Source organism: Saccoglossus kowalevskii, chromosome 7 (assembly GCF_978046115.1).
Source record: "Saccoglossus kowalevskii chromosome 7, keSacKowa6.1, whole genome shotgun sequence".
In the NCBI taxonomy this organism is placed as follows: domain Eukaryota; kingdom Metazoa; phylum Hemichordata; class Enteropneusta; family Harrimaniidae; genus Saccoglossus; species Saccoglossus kowalevskii.
In genome coordinates this window covers 14,071,805-14,092,896 of record NC_140647.1, presented here as the reverse complement: position 1 = coordinate 14,092,896, position 21,092 = coordinate 14,071,805, and the positions used below count along the sequence as shown (strand labels likewise).

Genomic DNA, 21,092 nt, shown 5'->3' with positions numbered 1-21,092 from the left:
ACCTATATCATGCGAGGAGTGCCGAGAGTTTGTTTGAAACTTTGAATGTTACAAAGTCTTCGGTCAGCATATTTTATGGATATGGTAAATCATTTCAGTGATTTCTTTACTAAATGATGATAAATGAAACTTAAACATAAATTGCATAAATTTGCATAAATTTTACACTACTAGTTCCTGGTTCGGAAGGCTTTCTACGTGTGATTTTATTGCTTTCAAAGATGCTCTATTTCACCTTGTTGCGCCCACTTAGTCCATGTACCACTACACCCATGTGGTCCATGTACCACTGCACCCACTTGGTCCATGTACCACTGCACCCACTTGGTCCATGTACCACTGCACCCACTTGGTCCATCAGCCACTGCACCCACTTGGTCCATGTACCACTGCACCCACTTGGTCCATGTACCACTGCACCCATGTGGTCCATGTACCACTGCACCCACTTGGTCCATCAGCCACTGCACCCACTTGGTCCATGTACCACTGCACCCACTTGGTCCATGTACCACTGCACCCACTTGGTCCATGTACCACTGCACCCACTTGGTCCATGTACCACTGCACCCAATTGGTCCATGTACCCAGGCCTCGAAAATTATCGCTGCCCGACGCCCGTGACAACTAGATTTTATGTCAGGGCAAGTGAAATCAACAACGTCCTCGTCCGACGGGCAAGCCATTTTGAAGCTGATGTTTATTTCCCTAAGCTCGGCGCGCGATAGACTGATACAAATTATCAACATGTTTCTATTTTACGCCAAAGTCACGCGTGGGAAAGCGTGTGATAGCTGTCATTTATTTTTTCTTTCGTCCAATGAAGTGGTTTATCTTGCAACTTTTTATGTAATAAATAAGTGAAATCCAATCAAATTACGACTTTTATGTTTTAAATTTTGGTTTCAAAATTGGTTCATTTGAACTGTCTATAGCCTGGATCTCCGAATCATAGCCATGAGTATCGTCAGGTATTTTACCAAACCATCGGCACCCGAGTCACCATCGTCGGCAAACAACAAAAGACGCTTAGATCAGACTGTAGATAAGGTCGACAAGAGGTCAAAAAACCAACGCTATGATGATTCAAAGCGCCAACGAAAGTTTTTGCCTAAATGGATCGATCAGTGGCCATGGCTACAACACAGGCAAGATAAAATGTTTTGTCAAGTTTGTTTGAAATATCCCAGTATTGCAAAACCGTCGGGTAAGCGAAATGCTTTTTTTGATGGTTGCGATATTTTTCGCGTAGAATCAATACGATCACATGAAAGCAGCCGCCCACACTTGGAGTGCTTTGCGTATTTTCGTAGAGACGACGTCACACAGGTCATCGGAAGTCCCAACGAGTTGTCATCTCCAAATATAAATGCGACACCTATCGGGCTTGCTATGCGTAAATTGAATGACGACCAGCTACGACGATACAGCAACCTTTTTAGCACAGTGTTTATGCTTGCCAAGTATGGGAAACCGATGTCAGACATGCCGATGCAATGTGCCCTGTTGAGGAAAGTCGGCGCAGAGATCGGCGATAACTACCAGAACGACAAATCTGCTAGTGCTTTCCTAACACATATCGCCGCTGTCATCAAGAAAAACAACATCCACGAAATTCAAGATGCAGCTTTCTTGTCAGTATTAGCTGATGGCAGTGCCGATGTCAGCATAATCGAACAAGAAAATATTTTTGTTCGTTACGTTTCTAAGGGCGTACCAGTAACGACGATGGTAAGCATTGAAGCGCCGGCCCATTCCCATGCACTTGGTGTGTACGAAGCGATCAAAGACGGCCTGAACTCTGTCAATCTCAACATGGAAAATATGACTTCGCGTGACAAGCCTGGACCTAAATTAGTCTGTGCTAATTTTGATGGCGCATCCGTCATGCAAGGACGGAAGTCGGGAGTTGTTGCCCATATATTGGAGGAGGCACCCTACGTTATACCAGTGCACTGTATTGCTCACAAGTTAGAGCTCGCTGTACTTGACAGTGTCAAGCATCTTCCCGAAATAAACAAGTTTGAGAACACCGTGAAAGGCCTCTTTAACTTTTATCACTACAGCCCAAAGCAGAGACGGGATTTAAAGTTAGTTGCACAAATTCTGGACGAGGAATTGGCACATCTTGGATATATCAAACAGGTCAGTGTTTAATAAATTTTAATTACTTATTTTTCACAATTTTATTATTTTCGTCTAAACAAATATTTACTGGGTTATTCAATATGCGTGTTGAAATCCCTTATGTATATAATTGCCTTCAAGTATAATATTAATAATATAGAAATGTACAATATACTTTTCTGTTCATTTACCATGGTAATACTAGTAAGCAACAATGACACTTATTTTATTTTAAATTTAATTTAATTTAACTAGAATGATTTTTGGGTTTGCATGTTAATTTTCCTCAATTTTTCTATATACTGTGAAGATTTTTTGTTTGATAAACTTAGCATATTTCAAAGATCTTGTACGTTTTCTTGTTTATATTCATGTACTATTAATTTGTTGATTTACTCCAAGGTTAGATGGTTATCCAGCAAGGTCAGGGCAGTTAAAGCCATAAAGAAAAGTCTATCAGTTGTGGCATCTCATTTGGAGGATGTTGGTTCTGGGAAAGATGACACTGCAGCTAAAGCACGGGGATGGCTTAAAGAAGTACATAGTGTGTCCTTTGTCAAAATTTTACATATCATGTTGGATGTACTTCCAAAAGTAGCCGAGATTTCCCAGGTAAAATTTATTTTAATTCAATTACAACTACATATACTAACTGGAGAGTCATTCTGAGTCATCATAACAAGTGGTCTAAATTCATTAATGTATGTGTTATCCCTTGTTGCAGATCTTTCAGAGGGAAGATCTTTTAGTTACTGAGGTCTGTCATGAATTAGAAGCTGCAATATTGAAATTGGTGTCACTAAAAATAAAACCTACAAATGCAGCAAACATGGGAGAATTTTCCAGACTTTATGATCATGACAATAAGAAGTTTGGTAGTTTAACCCTTCATGGTCCATGTGCTGAAATTAACTTATCAGAAGACCGAGTTTTATTGCAGTTAATTGATGGGATTTGCAAATATGTAGATAAAAGGTATTTATAGATTTATTTATGTATTCTTAAATGTTTGTGACATTTTTTAGCTGGCTCACCATGTCATAATTCCTGCTAATTACCATACATCAATTTGATTTGTTACAGATTATATCATGATAAGAGCAATACACTGAAACACTTACCTGACTAATATTGTTTTTAATTTACATATACATTTTTGTTTACAGATTTGACAACTTCTTTGAGCCACCTATCTCCTACTTTGAAGCATTCGACATAACTCGTTGGCCAGCAGAAAGGGATGAACTTGTACTTCATGGTGTAGATGATGTCACTGCTCTATTTAATCACTTCAGTCCTCTGTTTACTGAGGAGGAAGTGGCATTGGGCATTGAGCAGTACACCAATTTAAAATCAAGGATGAAAGATCTACCTGTCACTGGGATATATAAGATGTACCAGCATCTGCTTACTATCAGGCCTCATAATCTGCATGTTATCTTAAAGCTGGTTGATATCATGTTTACAATTAGCTGTAGTACTGCAACTTGTGAGAGATGTTTCTCTCACATGAAGCAAATCAAAACTGCCAACCGCTCCTGTCTAAAGCAATCATCCTTACAAGCTTTGCTTCGTACAATGTTACATGGGCCAACCATAGTAGAATTCAATCCACTACCAGCAATTCAACATTGGCTTGAAAGTGGTGGAACGAAACATATACATGGACACGCTCTTCAGCATGATGAATCAGAGAACAATATCATATCAGTAAACAAATAGCAATATTTGTGAATGTGATGATGTAACTGTTATGAAATAAATAATGTATTCCATTAATCCTAATCGTGTGTGTTTTCTTCACATAATGTTACACTATACACTTATGCAAAATGGGGCAAGCATAATTTTCATCAGGGCAAGTGATATTGAAAATCTACTTGTCCTGTGGCAAGTACATTTTTTTTTAAATTTTCGAGGCCTGATGTACCACTGCACCCACTTGGTCCATCAGCCACTGGGTCCATGTGCCACTGCACCCACTTGGTCCATGTACCACTGCACCCACTTGGTCCATCAGCCACTGCACCCACTTGGTCCATGTGCCACTGCGCCTACATGTACTTGGTCCATGTGCCACTGCACCCACTTGGTCCATGTGCCACTGCACCAACTTGGTCCATGTGCCACTGCGCCCACTTGGTCCATGTGCCACTGCACCCACTTGGTCCATGGGCCACTGGCGCCCACTCGGTCCATCAGCCACTGCGCCCACTTGGTCCATGTGCCACTGCACCCACTCGGTCCATCAGCCACTGGTGCCCACTGGGTCCATGGGCCAATGCTGCCCACTGGGTCCGTGGGCCAATGCCGCCCACTTGGTCCGTGTACCACTGCCACCCGCTTGATCCATGGGCCACTGCCGCCCGCTTGGTCCAGGGGCCACTGCCGCCCGCTTGGTCCATGGGCCACTGCCGCCCGCTTGGTCCATGGGCCACTGCCGCCCGCTTGGTCCATGGGCCACTGCCGCCCGCTTGGTCCATGGGCCAGTGTTCATGTTCTTCTTCTATGTACTAGTGTTGTATGTACCCCGCACTTATTATGCCAGTGTGATATGTGTATGAACCAGTGTGCCCAGTCTCCCTCAGTACATGTACATACAGATTGATTGGTGATTAGCAAACTTTTCACCTAAACCCGAGTCTGCAGATCTGGTGGTCACTATGTGCAAACAAAACATAATGGAAAAACAATTTAACCTTTGCCATTTTCACTTATAAAAAACATTGGATCTTGAAATCACACTAAGAGTCGAAGACAGAGGTGATGACATCATGGTAGGTGGTCCTATCAATCACCTCCAGAGTAGTTAAACCATCTGTAGTCTCAAGTTGTTTAGTGACTCTACCTTTGTGTAAAAGTGTCTCTAATTAAAGTACTGTTATATTGAAGGAAAATGCCACTTGTGTTGTGTGGAGTTATTTTTGTTGCAAAAAAAGTATACATTAGAATATATTATGTGAAAACAAATTTTTGTATTTGCACTTAAAGTAGCACTTTCACTTATGTAACTGACAATGGTCAAAGTTAGTTGTTTATTAATAGTCCAGAAGCCAATAAGTGCAATTTTTTGTTTACCAATATAACCTCTAAATCAGAGATTTATTCCATTTGTGCTTGGTTACTACAATCGGCGTCATAGTATATCTTTACATTTGCCAACTGATTACTGCCAAATCAAACATTCAAACCTGTCTGTCCTAGTATACTTATGGATTATATCTGCTTCATTAGATTACTGTACACATGTCCTGTATTTCCATCTGACCCGGTTATCTGCCTTACGCTGCACTCTCTATATCCTGGAAGTCGCCAGTCTACACGTATCATGTTTTAGTAGTACACATAATGCAAGCTGGTATACTCGTCTTAGATTATAGCTCAAATACATATAAATTTCAGATATAATTTGTGAGCATTTTTTCAGCTTCCTGCTTACCTTACTGGAAAATAAATGCATTCTGTATTCTTCTGATGCCCACATATCATATTGGATCACATGGATATTAAATGTTAATAAATTGTTTGTTTTTTTAAAAAACCATGGTCTATGGTCTTTCTATACTTTTATTAACTAGCAGTTCCTTAAAATTTAATTGAAACATTTCTAGGTTTTAACCCTTTTGATATTATTTTTTGTGTCATTATGATATTGCACCAGATTCCTTACATACATATATACTATGACTGTGAAATCTATAAAGGCAAAAAAATTAGTAAGTTTTCTATATCATGTGTATCAGTTTTAAGGCTGAATGTTTGTTTTTTTACCTACAGAGGTTTTCTTTATCTCTTTTGATCTTAGTTTCCTGTTTGAATATGTTGAATATGTTACAGTTTCTTTGGGTGTGAAATGGTAGAGATTTGATATTACCAGAATCCTCCAGTGTGGAAGTAGCACCTGCTATACTTTTCCATCATGTTTACAGACATTGCAGGTTTGTTGATAATTTGCTGTCCTGTAAAAATAAACACTTGATACTGAATATCAATAAACTCTACCCTGCCTGTGTGCATGCATGTAATCGGATACTGGTCTGTAGTACAAATGCACTAACCATTTGTCCCCATGAGTGCAACATTAGTAAGATGTTGGATGGCTCTTTAATAAAGGGGGTGTGGTCACACACGACACATGTTCATGTATATAGAACAGGTTTTTATATTTATACTGTTGCTAATCACACCTTTTATGTTGTGGTTAAATTGGCATTCTCACATGTGCTGACAAACAGAGGACAAGATTGCTTTGTAAATATTCTTTGAGTGGGCTCAACTGGTCACAGTTACATCCTTTTTACCTACTATCAGGTTTCTGTGAAGGGACATTGTTTTAACCTACAGATCTTGTTCACATGTGTCTCATCTTGGAGTTAAACCCGGAACTCGGGGTCAAGACTAGCCCCTCTGACTCTGAGCTGAACTAGTCTAAGGTGACACCAAGTTAGTTTGTTCACACTTGTTTTTCAACAGTGGGTTAAATTTAACATGGTTTACTCCATTTTTGCTTTTGTATGAAATTCATAACATTTATTTTTTATAACCCTTTGTCATTGAATAAATTAAATTACATATGATGAAACAAGTAGATATTTGATTCTGGTTTATTTTAAAACAATGTGATAACTGTATCAACACTTGATTTGTAATACTGTAAAATACTTTATTTTAGCTAGAATTAATTTTCGCTGAAAAGACTTTTTCGGTGTTTTGTATGGAATTTATTTTCACTGATTTTTGACAAGTTGAATGTAAAATATAGGAAAAAAGGTATATTCGCAGGATTTTATTTTAACTGAATCATTCCTTACTGAAAGTTATTCAAAAGCAAAAATGAAGTATTTTTCAGTAATGTACAGTTTGTTCCTGATTGTGTTATATTGGCCTCATTGTAATCATTGTCCTAAAATACATGTAAATGATAGTATTGTTTGAAATATAATTGTGTGTAATTTTGTGTGCTAGGTGTGGTTTTGCTTGATTGACTATGTGAATAAATTAAATCTCTGAAAAATATTTGTAAGCAAATAGCGCCCTCATGTGGTTAGAATTTGAGATTGCTGGTAACCCTAATTATAATATGTTCATTTAATAATATGGTGCCATGAATCAGTATTTCTTGATCGATCTACTTAAAATAATTTATGTTCGAAATATTACCTGATAATTTAGAGATCAGACTGAAAAGTTTGTAAAAAATATACAATAGCCTGCCACCATTGTTTGTAACAAATTGAATTTTTAATTATAAAAAACAATTAGATTTACTCTATCTTGCCAACACAGCTGATGGGCTTCCCTGTTTAGACAATTCAATTATAACGAGTAATTAGTAGTCTTAATTAGTAGGTGCTTAGGTGGTCAAAGCCATTTTATTGTTAATTTTATACACTAAGTTAAGGAGTCTTCATTGTGTGTTTGTATTTAATATTTTCCAATTTGACAAGTTCAATTTGATAGGGTCATTTTTGATGACTCAGAAATTATAATATTTAGAGTGAGAGCGATAAATTGTGGTTTTGTTGAAATGTGAATCATAAGTACAAAATTTATTGAGTACCGTATTTGTTCAGTCACCATGTGCAAAATTTCAATTTATAAATTAAGTAATGTCTCTGTTAAAAAAAAAAATCTTCTTGGTGGGTGAATGCTGTGAAGTCCCTTATAGACAGTAATAATATCCAGCAAGTCAATCCAAGCATATCAATTGCAAGATTCATCAGCAGAATCCCTACCAGGCAGCAAAATAAAAAAAGAATTCCACTGCTACTTAATATGTTAAAATGAGTAAATTTATCTAATACCATATCTCAATTCAAAGCTGTAAAATATTGCCTAAATTGCTTATTAATATATGCATGATTAGTCGTTTATGACGGGTGCGAGTGTATTAAGCTGTGTCAATACAAAGGGAAAGATGTATAGGCTGGTGGTAATGCACTATCCCCTGCTGATGGCCTCCGACATATTATTATGATAATACCTTGTACTCCACCTATATGTGCCACTGTCACTTCAGTTATACTGTCGAGGTACTGTGAAGTGGCAGGTTGTCAAGTCACCCAGCCTTAATTTAAATATTGTTGTGGGGGACACTGTGTCTGCTGTTTGCCTTACTACAGTGTGTGTTGAGTATTGCAAGGACCTATGCACATTGTATGTGAGATGAATACTGAAACATGATGAATAATACTTGCTGACGGAACCACCTTATTATCAATAGTCTATTCAGTGCTATTGTGCAGTGTACCATGCTCGGCAGTGAATTCTAGTTTTTAGTCATCAGTCTTCCCTTGTTTTGGATAAAACCCCCAAACCACCGCCACCCTGTGGAAACCAAATATCACCGGTCTCTGTTCGGCCTGCCATCCCTCGAAGATGGCTGATGCTATGGAGGAAAAAGAACTGACAACGAAGGAAGATCATCATGAGTCTAATCCAGAAGCTGTTTTCCAGTCTATGGAAGGAGATAAGGACACTGGACCTGTCCGGAGGGTGACCAATTCAATGTTTGCGACTGTGACTGAAAAAATGGGTTCCCTCCCCTTAGGGGGATTCCGTAGGCAGGATGCTGAGCCTGTTTTTAAGGAGATAGATCGTACACTGAAACTACCCGATAAAAGGGCTGTTTATCGAGCATCCCCAGAACACTTGGAATCTTACAATATTCCTGATGCCAGTCGTAACGGAAATTCTAACTGCAAAACAAATCAGGCTGCACCAACAAGTCCTGTTGACCCAACAGAAGCCGACAGTTTGATAGAGGCGGACACTGCTGTACCAGTCAACGAAAGATTTCTGGTAATGTTAACACGTGATTAATCTCACCACCCATCCATAACCCTCCCATGACCTCTTTACCTGAACTCATCTATCCATCATATACTGGCAAGTAAATTGTGAAAACGTACTTGGTAGCCAAACCTCCTCTCCCCACCCTGCCCACGTGTATTATTTCTAGACCATGCTTTCCTCTCTGCTTGCTGATTTCAGTAAACATGGCTGCCTCCTACACTTGTTCATAGGCTGAATATTAATAAGGTAGATACACTGCAATCCATTATGACTTACCAAGACACATTATGTATTTAAATAATCTGTCTATAACTACATACATATTGTAATGCACCTCATGAAATTGACATAAACATCCTGTCTGCTTTGCAACCACATATTGTTTCATTTTATTTTGCAATCAATTTTATTTTTAAACATATAGATAAATTGTCTGCTCCCAGGGTGTTGTCAATTAAAAACCAATAGCTGTGTCTACCACTTTAGTCCAACTACAAATATAAACAACGTATCCCATTCATAATTTTTTTTTTTTACTTTGAGTAATTTCAAAACTACAAAGATTCTGTTATGTGTCTTCTCTTTGTCTTAGAAATCTGTCTGTTACCAGTAATGTCACAAATTGAACTCATTGTGCTTTCGTCTATTGTCATGTAAATGAGAAGCTTTCCCCTGTAGTTAATTGATGTCATAAATCCACTCTATTCTAATAAAGCATTTAACTGCTTTTCAACTTCTGATATATTATAATGGTGATGTCATAATTGTTCTTTCTCATCTATTTATACATTCAGTTTACCTACATAAAGACGAGCTTCTATATTAATTTTAAGGTTTTGTTTTGTACATGTTCAAATATTTTTAAAATGCCACAACAAAACCCTCTCTGTATGACAGAGTTTAAAAATACATATTAATCTTGTTCGCCATGAACTCCCACTGATACGTACACGTGTTTGAAATGAATAAAACTCATCCAAGCGTATGATGGAATTGGTCTATCACAAGTTGTGTTTTTACCTATTGTTGGTGCCATGTGCAGGATTATTGCTTTGTGTCAACACTAACCTATGTGAAATGCACGCTTTAATGTAAAACCAGATTGGTATTTAGATTTATATTTTTAAATTTAATTTGTACAATAACTTGCACACCATTGTTTAAAATAATATTCCACATACAATTGGGGAGAATTGCGATAAATTGAATTTTTGTGATGAAATTGATTTCATTAATAGTGACTTTATTAATTTTTATTTTAATGATGTAGTATTGCAAAGTTAAACCTGGATGGTTACATTTGTATGCCTGTTTGGGTGAAACCATTATATATGTGTGGTGCGATGCAGAAGGGGAAGGGGATGAGGCTTCATTGTAATCATCTAAAATTTAGTTCTTTGAGGAAATGTAATATTGGTGCTTCAGTATTACCCAGTGTTTTCCCCCTGTGGTTATAGTTTGTTGAACCGCAATAAGTCACTTGGCAGTGTACAATGTTGGTGTATCTATATGTGGGTCGAATTACTGTACTACGGTATATTGTAATAACCACACACTAAATACCAATGCAAGAATTTGTAATGATCCTCTTTCAGTTTTTGGTATGCCAGCATTCATGTCAATTACTGATAATATAAATTTGTATATTTTAGAAATTACCAAGAAAATGTTTTACTTTAACTTGCATCATGTCAGGTGATTCTGAAAAAAAATTCTATTTTTCAATATTTATGATATATATATATTAAATTTGATTATATTTTCATATTCAAAATAACAACTTTAAATTGATTAAGTTGAATTTTGAACTTAAACTTTAAAAAATTCTCAATAGATATATGATAAAATATAGATGTTTAAAATAGTAAATCAGCTGCTAGTGGGTGTATTTTATAGAAACATGGAAGTGGATACAATTGACCTCATTGTGTGATTTGATCTATTTGAATTCAATCTATTTATGTAAATCCTGTAACAATCTTTTTGATGAATGGGAAATCCTAATTACATCTCATTTACATATATTGTGTTTTGCATTCTCTCTCTCGTATTGTTTCTCGCATGCATATACAACAAATCATTTAATTTTAGCTGCAAGCAGTTTGCACGATTTGCTGATTCATAGGCTTAATTACAAATTTTGTGAAAGTTGCTGTGATTCACTATAAATTGTTGTGGTTGTAACTGGTAGAGATTTGTCTCTTCTGAAATTAATGCATTTTACAATATACTATTATAAAGTACACGGAAGCGTACTGGGTAAAGAAACTGATACAGTCTATCACATTAGGTTTTGTTTTCATTACATGTAAACCTGACACGTCACGTGTCTTGTAATACTAGCATCTAGGCAAGTTACTCCACACATAATAAATCATCAACTTTGTACTCAATTATTTTTTTTTAACCTGACCCATCTTTTATTTTTCTCAGTAAATTAGATTTTAGTACCAGTTAGGACAAAATTTATTATGTTTTAATGGTGTCTGTTATTGGGGTAATTAATGGCAATGGACATGCAGCTGAGCACTCCAGTTTCGTAATCAATTTAATTTTTTTGAGGTAGAAGTAATCATAGACATTTAATGAATATTCAAACTTGATTAACATAAATAAAATAATTGGGAAGCAAATTGTACTTTATAATTATTATGAATTGTAATATTCTAAATTTTCTGTTTTGTAAGCACTACAATAAATAGTGTGCAGGTCTGCTAGTGTTCTTTTCTTTTCTGTATTCTATGAAATTGTCATAACCAGTGACAGACATTGCATGATATTAATGAATGCAAACGTCTGCGGTATTATGAACGTATACTAGCCAATAGAAGATGTGAGCGTCTGCTAGGATTCTTGTACGTGATCACTATTACAATGCTGTCGTGCACACATGTCTGGCATAGTGAATGCATCTATTTTAGGGTGTGTCACTTTCTCTTGTTCTGGATCTACCTTTGTACCGTGGAGATTTCCACATAATGGCGTCTTATATTGCATAATACGTGGTTTGATGGTCGGACAATGAATGTGTACTCAAGAGGAATTATAGTTTACTGGCTTTACTGGGTTTGATTATCAGATTTATGTTAATGTTGTGACTTGGGAACATAGCTCATTATGTTTGTGAATTGAATTCATACGTCAGTTGTTACGTTCTGGATGTCAGAAAGTGCCACATTTTGATTGGCGTACACATGCACTAAAAAACCCAAGTGAAATTTAAAAAATGTTATGTTCTTGTGGTTAGCAGAATTAAAGTTTATGATATCTAATGTCTATAATACTGGATATGACAATGTCTTTGTATATTATTTATGTTTGGGACAAAATGCTTCATGAATGGAAGAAATACAAAAAAATCAAATATATGAAATACAGGCCTTACAAATTAATTATTATAAAATTACACACAGTAAAAAGGTGCATTTAAGATGTAAATTGCCTGTCCAAACTTATTATGAATTATTGAATTTGGCCTTAGGCAACTATTAATTTTGTTTTTTATTAGTCTTTGAAATAAACTGATTCTCTTGGTCTTGTTAGAATGTGGCCACAAAAATTAGAGAATAGTACCCCTTGTCTAATATTCATTATCAAAGGTAGAAATACACTGCCCATCTAAAACCTTGCCCATAGGCAATGTTTGGATAAAACATGACTAATTCGTCCGTAAAATAGCTGACCAGTTTTATACTACTGTGATTATTTGCTACTAAAGCAATGCATTTGTATAATGTGTTCATTTAAAACTTGTTCTGTTCTATTATTTGCCAACATAATTTGAACCAATGCATAATATTTCATTAAAATCACTGAGTATTTTTTTTCACTATGAGGAAAAATGTAAAATTTGATCTTTTTGTGATGCCTATCTTAGAACCAATCATGCCTGATGACTATTAAAATTAGAATAGTGTCAAAAATATGCTTGATATTTTGTAACCTCATTTCATGATTATTGTATTTAGACTATAATGGAATGTTTATGATCAACAAAAAATGCACCAAGAGATTGCCCTGAATAGGGTATCAGAAAAATGCAGTAATCACATGTAAAATAAGCACAAGCCATTTTATATCTGGCATAATTTTAACAGATCCTTAATTTTGCTAAAAGGCCAACTGTTCTCATTATGATAATTTACAATTTCATACAAATGTGAGCTTATCTTAAATGGTTCAGTGTGAATTCTTTAAAATCACACCAAAATAAAATGATTTGTTTCACATGTGCCTAATATGGTGATGCACACCTCCTAATCAACTATGGGAGTCTGTGAGTTCACCTTAATTTTAAACACTCTCATTGTAACAATTAACTTTATTGAATTAAACTAGTAAATATTCTAAGTTAACTATAGCCCTTGATTCCATGGCTTCTTTTGGGTTGATCTGAGAAAAACAATACTGAAATATTTTTCACTCTCAAAATCTTATTGTGTCTTAGTTCAGACTCCAGAGGACTACCTGAAATTCAGTTTGTTTTTTAAGAATACTAAGTTTTGTTAATTTTCTAAATCCATCAACATTTTTAATTTTGATCTTGTAAACAAGTATTTTGAATGATTGCTTCAATATGTTTTCTTACAAAAATTAAGTTCATCGATAAGGTCAAGACACTTTGACCATTATTTATTCAATATTTTTTATACAGGGTGGCCCAACTCAGCTATAAATAGCTGCTTTCCAATGAGACCTTGTAACATACAACACACATACAACAAAAATTATACAAAATAGTATATCCAATAAAATAAAAAAAAACACTAGATATAGCTGAAAATTACCAAAATATACTTAAGGAGACAATATATTTTTTTTTCGAGTTGTATTTAATGTCATGCAATTACAAAGAGTCTCTGGTAGGGCGTTTTGCAGTTTGGTACCTTGATATTTAAAAGAGGTATGTGACATTGGAATGCCCAGGCAAGTCAGCAGCCGTAGCCTGCCTAGTATTATAGATTAATCTGAACAGAAATTTGTTGATGTAAATAACAAGGAAATTTAAAATTCATTTGCTGGTTCAACTGTTTCTGGAATATTTTGCCCAGCTTAACCCATGTCATGCAGTTGTACGCATCAAAATCATCATAACATACTCCAAACTGAAGCTATATGATTCAAAGCTAAATTAATCATAGTATTTCCTGTTCAAACCAGGTAATTTAATTTCTCCAACATCATATGAGCTAAATTTAAACCAAATATTTCTCCTATAGTTATTTATAACAATTTATGTATACAAGTATTAAATAAAGGTCATAAAAGCGTAATTATATTTAAATTGTATTTTCTTTGTTGTGATTTTGTGATTAATTAAGAAATGTTCCCATACATGTCGATAAACAATGGATAATATTCTCTGCTTTAAATATGTACCAACCTTATTCATTTTTGAGTTGGAAAGATACTAAATCATCTATTACTAACCGTAACCAAGCAACTTCAGATTTCACTTCCCTAGCAACAGTTATATCGATGTTGTGGGAACCACACCTGCCTTGATGTAAAATGGTTTATAAGGTTTCTATCATTCTGCATTACTAACAATCTCCTGTGAGAAAACATACTAATAAAAACAGACATTGGTTGCTGGTTAATTTCACATATTTTTTCCCAACTTTATATATAGATCTGTTAAATATAATATTTGGAAATTCAGAATTTAGTTATACATTGTAGTGATTTTAGATTCATATTTATTATTGTTGTTTATTAAATTCTTCATTTTTTATCCTAATGCAATTAAGCATGTACTTAAATCTAATCTTATCGTTCAGACATGAATATTTGGTTAAAAAAATAATGTTAACAGTTCACACACTGTAGTTTAGTAGTAATATTGTTCAGCATCGTAGATAAAGAATTTGAAATCTTCCGGTTTGTTTATCAAAATAATTATAACTTGGAAATGTATATTCAGTTAATTAATTAAGCGTATGCGATAACAATGGGAATGTTACTAATCTTGCTTTTTCTCATCAGTAGTAACTTTACACTAGAAATTACTAACACCTTAGGTAGTTCAATAAACCACTTAACTCACTAAAATTCCATGTATATTGCACGTGTATTGACTGATGGACTTTTGCAAAAAAAAAACAGGTATTATAGCTTTGTGGTTGATATATATCATTATATAACAACACATACTGAGCGTGAAAGCCCCTTGTTGGACCGTGAATTGCAGTGAGTCCAACCAATCTATATCAACTACAACGTCAAGGTGTTAAGTGTTAAAAGTCAAAATGGAACACGAGAAAGAGAAAATGTCTCTGAAGAAGGTCCCCCACCTCAAGGTATGGTGACTAATATTGTACAAAAATATTCCATTTCTAGGCACAGGTTAAATAGTTAAGTTTTGGGTTATGGTGCTTGAAGCAGTCGTTTCTGTCGTGTGTAACTTCACCATGCTTTAGCGGAAGTCATATTAGTTGGTTTATACTTTAATGGTTAATTAAAGTTGATATTTTCTTTACTTTGCTTTGCCTCAGTAAATGTTGAGATGCTCTACAATAGAACGCTTTATAAACATCCTGTATAAGCTTTTTCTTGGAATCGCTGCTCTACGGTTATAGGCGCATTTATTTGGTGTGGTTGATTTATTCTCATACCTGCTGTCTGTACCCATATGTTTTCGTATCTTCACTTTCATATATTATTAAATCATTCACATTATCATATGTCTTTTATTTGCCACATATTTCAAAAAGCTTTGTATTTCACATCTGTCTTCGCTTATTCTTCCTTGTACAAAATGTACGTACCTACATGTATTTCCCGACCTCCCATAACTAATTACTCATAACTTAACATAATGTTCCATTTCAGATGCGTATACAATGTTGCCATTTACTTGAATGTATTCAAATACAATGTATTTCATTCCTAATATGTGTAACACATGTAATCATAATCCCAAAATTGCATTTGTCACTGAATCATTAAAATATGTCAAAGTTTAATCTTACACACACTGCTGTCATTCACATAATAAATGTGCTACTAATACACTATTTACCTGTGAAAATAGCCATAAAAACTTTCAATTTTCTAAATCAATTTGGTGTAGTGTTGAGACAGGTTTCATTTTTCAACTTTATTTTTATAAATAAATTTGTATTTGGACTAAAACACTGAGAACACGTCCTTTACATTTGCGCTATGGCCGCCCAACTGAAATGCTGAAAACATGAGTAATACTTTAATAACTGTAATACTTAAATGATCAAGTACATTTGCATGATGGCAGCCCAAATGATATGCTGCTAACACTGTGCATGTATATACATACTATGTTGGGTGTTTTAATATCTGTCCTGTGTGACATCAACTCAACACCCTCATGTCATTATTTGTGCTGTTACATTCAAGTTTTATCTTGTACATGTGCACCCTCCCTACCCACAAATATACGTTACCAAGCTGCATGTACGTGTATATGCATTTGTTAAACTAATTTGAAATCCCCTCACAACTAATTATGGATCTTCATATTTCCCTCCCGCTGATGTGTTTACATAGAGTAACTCTCCTCAGACCCCTTCCCCTTATAAGAACAGCCAGCTAATCTGTAATTGTCTACTATTACAATGTATTCGTAATCTTTATGTTATAATCATTAATTACATTTATTGTTTGTCCAGTTACATTGTATGTTTGTCAAAATTAGTATCAGATAAGGAAATGATTGGGCTTTGTTGTATTTTTGATACTACAATATAGAAGACCAAAATCACCAAGTATCCAGTCTACATTATTTCTCAGTTTTGTTTTGCAAATATTTCTCAAATTTGATAATTTTGTACCAACAACATGTTTATTTATTTACTGTATTTATTTCACAGACTCAACGAATCTTAATCAAGGGTGGTAGAGTGGTCAATTCTGACTATTCATTTGACGCTGATGTCTACTGTGAAGATGGCATTATTCGGTAAGATATTATCACAATTTTTAGTCATTTTTGGTTTGGGGCATTTTAAAAATTAGTTATCAGCTCTATATTTGTACTTTGCAGGGTTTGAAGGCTCAAAATTCCTGACTTGATGACCTTAAAATATTTCCTTCATAATTTTAAGTACCAGTAGTCTATAAAGTAATTTTTAGATGTTGTGGCCTTGAATAAAGTGCAGTTAAACTGAGGCTTGGTTTGAAACTAACAATATCTTAGGGGTATAGCATGTCTAATTTTAGGGGTAGATGTCAATGCATCTATATGCATTATTCTTGTATCTTGATAAGACTTAAAGATCCAATTCACTTGCCCCGGGTAAGTGTGAATTGGAAGTTGGGCTATGCTAATGAGTGTTGTTAATCACTTGCATAGCCTATGACGCATCCTGTTTCAGCGGCCCAACATCACTTGACTTTGATTGACAGGAGTTAATTACTCAAGATTAGGAGCGCGTCACTTTCCCCAGTTCGTGTTTTTGACTTTTATCGCCAAAATCTCAGCTCGTACACTATTTATTGTCATAAATACTACACACAGTCACTGCTGTGATATTCATAGTTACTTTGGCGCGACATAATCGATCTGTAAGTTCGAGAAAACGCGTTTTTACCGGAGCTTGGCTGGAGCTGTTTACTACAGCGTGACATGCAAGGCCATAATCCCTATTGTTTAGGAGCGTATTTATAGTATACCTGGGCCTTTAAGTAAATTTGACTTTTGTCACTTTCCATGAAATAATCCCAGCATACAGAATCAAGACCTGTAGGGAAAAAGGGAAATTCTGTTCATTTACAGTGTTCCCACCAGACGTGAAACATATATTTCATGATTTTAGATTTTGTTTGTGCTTTTGAGGGCACTGTCTCCTATACATTGTATAAATTGAACAAAATAAAAATACTGTCTCTGTCCAACACTGCATTTACATCAGTAGTCTAAAAATATACAAAAATGGTACAAGTGTGCCCTCTAAGCCTATATGACACAGCACTGATGCACACAAATTTGCTGTGATGCAACTAGTGATGCTAATTCATTGCCGTGTCATTGACGCAACAGAAAATCATAAATTGAAAACATTTGAAAAACATTTCACAATAGATATGGAATATATAATTTTGTAAAATTAAATTCACATTTTGTAAACAAAATAAGTTTGAAAACAAAGATAAGTAGTCACAACATTTTTCTTTGTGCCTAGTAACCTATACATTCACATACAAATTATTTTTGTTCCTAAAGACCAAAGCCCCCCCCCCCTCGCACACACCCACAACCCCAGTAGTCAACAAGTAGACTCAACTTAATTTTGGTGATTCCATTTTGACTAATTGGTACATACATGTAGCATTTTGCCATTTCTTATTAAAATGAATATCTGTTGGTTTCTCATTGCAGTCAAGTTGGTAAAGACCTGATCACTCCAGGTGGTGCTACTATCATCGAAGCCAATGGCAAACTTGTCATGCCAGGTGGCATTGATACACATACACATTTTCAAATGCCATTTATGGGAACGGTTTCTGCTGATGACTTCTATCAAGGAACTAAGGCTGCATTGGCTGGTGGTACAACCATGATAAGTAAGTACTCGATTCATCAGTACTATCAACTGATTTATTGTTACAGTAATTTATCTTCACAGAAGAAAGAAAAAGACTCTTTGGTCTAAGTTACTTATTTTCATTGACTATGCATAATAGTACATGTAAACCTGTAGAAAAAGTATTTTATTAATCCTTATCTTGTCGGCCACATGTACTTTTACATTGACTTGACTTGACTTAATCTGTGAATCTGTAAAATGTTTTATTCATATTTTGTTAGCTTCCGGGGGAAAAAAATCCTTTTTAGCTATTAAACATCTTATCTTTGCCAATTTATCTATCCTGTAATTTTACTAATTTAAAAAAGAATATCTTCTCACAAAAGAGATTGTTGACACCCATTTAAGTTTCTGTTAATGTAAATTAATTTGCTAAAATAACTGTTCAAACTATTTTACAGTATTTTCACTTTAACCAATAGAAAATGAAATTAAAAAGGAAAAATGCATGAAAGTATGCGAAATGTTGGCAAGTTGCCAAGCTTGTGTACATTGTGTCTTGCACATAGTTAAAAACGCAAAAAACATTAAAATGTGGCGACCATTATGCCATGTGTGTAAGATTTGCATTGATGGACATTGACTTTCCCACAATTCAATGCATTCTCCCAGTGACAAGCATAAACATAAGTTTCATATGAATGTGGTGTGTACTAAATAACTTCTTTGATTCCTTGAGTTAAGATTCACCTTAACTCCAATTATCTTTCTGCAGTGGATTTTGTGATTCCGCAGAAAGGAGAGTCGTTGTTGTCAGCTTACGAGAAATGGCGTTCCTGGGCCGACCCTAAAGTTTGCTGTGACTATTCTCTGCATATGGCCGTGACATGGTGGGGTGATAAAGTATCCCAAGAAATGGAAGTACTTACCAAAGACAAAGGTAACAAAATACAGGAATTTATACACGACTGTTTTTCTTGTGGGATACACCTGGCATATTCATTGCAAAAATAAGACAGTCCCTGCACAATTGGGATGTTTCTTTCACATCTCTTCTGTAAATTTAACTCTTTGTCTGTTGATCTGAATAAAAAAAATATAATAATTTGCCGTTTGAACGGGACCTGTTACTTGAATCTATTTTATGTGTAAACATAAAAAATGTCATATCTGAGGCAAGTTGAAGACGAAGAAATCTGAGGGTTATATTGCCTATGTCTGTTTTCTTCTATGCATTTGTGTACTGCTTGGAGTGATTATAAAATCATTGTATGTATATTGCTTTTACTATTTACATGTGAATACGTTTTCATTATTTTTCATCTAATAATTTGTGTTTTTACTTGTTTTAGGTGTGAATTCATTCAAAACTTTCATGGCTTATAAGGATGTTTTTATGTTGAATGATACAGAGGTTAGTCAACTATTTTGTATTGCTTTCAGTGCAAAATGTAAATAAAATTTTCACTGCTTTCAGTTTTTATGATTAAATATTTTGACTGTGTTAAAAAAAAAAATTCTCAAGTGACTTTAATTCTCTTGGATCCCAATAAAAGTTCACTGACTTGCTCAAACGCCAGGACAGTCACTGTGACTTCTTAGGATCCCAGGTAAAAGTCAGTGACTCCCTAGAATCGCAGTGAAAGTCATTACCACTCCCTAGGACCCCTAGGTGAAAGTGGCTGTGTCCTAATGTGCACATATTTTATTTATCCATGGTTTCATGATTGATGTGGATCAAAATGTTTGTATATATAGACACCAAGAATTTAATGTAACCAACATATTTTCTTATTCTGAGTGCCAATGATGTCATGTTCCTGAACGACTTCAAAATAACTTTGAAATAGCTCTTCAGTCAATTGACTCAATGAATGAATTATAACGATCTCAATTTAGCTAAAGAGCCAACAGTCTCATTGTGAGAACACCTTGAAGCTGAACTATTCCTCTAAACATAGGTGTACTCATTATTTTCTTACAGTTATATCACACCTTCAATCGCTGTAAAGAGTTGCGTGCTTTGGCTCAAGTACATGCAGAGAATGGAGATCTGATTGCTGAGGTAATACATTTATTGTTTTCCTCGCTTATTAATGTGTATATCGTCAATAAATTGTCTAACAATTACTTGTATCAAGTAAAAAGTTGCTATTGTGTGTGGTCTGAAGTAATATTTTATTATTGTACTGGTACTTGTATAATGAAATTACTTTTAATTCTTTTTATAAAATGGAATACTGAAATGAATAGTAGACTCTTCAGAAGACTATTATTGAATTGTTTATATACATAAATATTTGTAATTTTCTGTCTTTATCGAGATCCTGTATTATACGTGAAATCAAACGAAAAAAACAGGACTAAGCATTGTAGTGGTGTCAAAACATGGCATAGGATTTGACAAACGTGAAAGAATTTAATTTAAATACAATGTATGTTTATGTTTAATAATGTGCTATTCTCATTTAAAAATGGAGAATTTTAAAGAGGTATTTCATATTACAATACGAAAAGATTGATATTTCGACATTGACTGTTTAAAATCAAATCATATAGCAACATAGGTTCGTTCAACATATTATACAATTTCTTATAGTTATTTAACAGAAATTCCACTTTTATCGCCACAATTCTATTTAATGACTTTCTGGTAATTCACAATAG

The 21,092-nt window shown here is 34.8% G+C and overlaps 2 protein-coding genes across 6 annotated transcripts in view; both read left to right on the top strand.

Moving 5' to 3' along the window:
* Nucleotides 1–21,092, top strand: part of LOC100372131 (dihydropyrimidinase-like) — a 47,630-nt gene that overhangs the window by 16,552 nt on the left and 9,986 nt on the right. For 4 of the 5 annotated variants that reach the window (XM_085501134.1, XM_085501133.1, XM_085501131.1 and 1 more), the window contains exons 1-6: nucleotides 8,166–8,928; nucleotides 16,770–16,858; nucleotides 18,278–18,462; nucleotides 19,201–19,365; nucleotides 19,778–19,839; nucleotides 20,410–20,490. In XM_085501134.1, coding sequence (XP_085357260.1) covers nucleotides 8,506–8,928; nucleotides 16,770–16,858; nucleotides 18,278–18,462; nucleotides 19,201–19,365; nucleotides 19,778–19,839; nucleotides 20,410–20,490 — 1,005 coding nt within the window. In that variant the 5' untranslated portion in view covers nucleotides 8,166–8,505. Of the gene's footprint in view, nucleotides 1–8,165; nucleotides 8,929–15,027; nucleotides 15,222–16,769; nucleotides 16,859–18,277; nucleotides 18,463–19,200; nucleotides 19,366–19,777; nucleotides 19,840–20,409; nucleotides 20,491–21,092 lie in introns of those variants that run through there. The other variant, XM_085501135.1, reaches the window with a different exon arrangement.
* Nucleotides 958–3,906, top strand: LOC146740260 (zinc finger protein 862-like). Its single transcript, XM_085501791.1, has 4 exons — nucleotides 958–2,145; nucleotides 2,383–2,739; nucleotides 2,852–3,102; nucleotides 3,294–3,906. The coding sequence occupies exons 1-4, from the start codon at nucleotides 958–960 to the stop codon at nucleotides 3,847–3,849; spliced, it is 2,352 nt and encodes a 783-aa protein (XP_085357917.1). The 3' UTR covers nucleotides 3,850–3,906.

What these genes read in the sequence shown, in the direction of transcription:
- LOC146740260 (XM_085501791.1), top strand. Translation starts at nt 958, where the DNA reads ATGAGTATCGTCAGGTATTTTACCAAACCATCGGCACCCGAGTCACCA. An exon ending in AAGTAGCCGAGATTTCCCAG is followed by an intron (nt 2,740 to 2,851) that starts GTAAAATTTATT and finishes CCCTTGTTGCAG; the next exon opens with ATCTTTCAGAGGGAAGATCT. An exon ending in TGCAAATATGTAGATAAAAG is followed by an intron (nt 3,103 to 3,293) that starts GTATTTATAGAT and finishes TTTTGTTTACAG; the next exon opens with ATTTGACAACTTCTTTGAGC.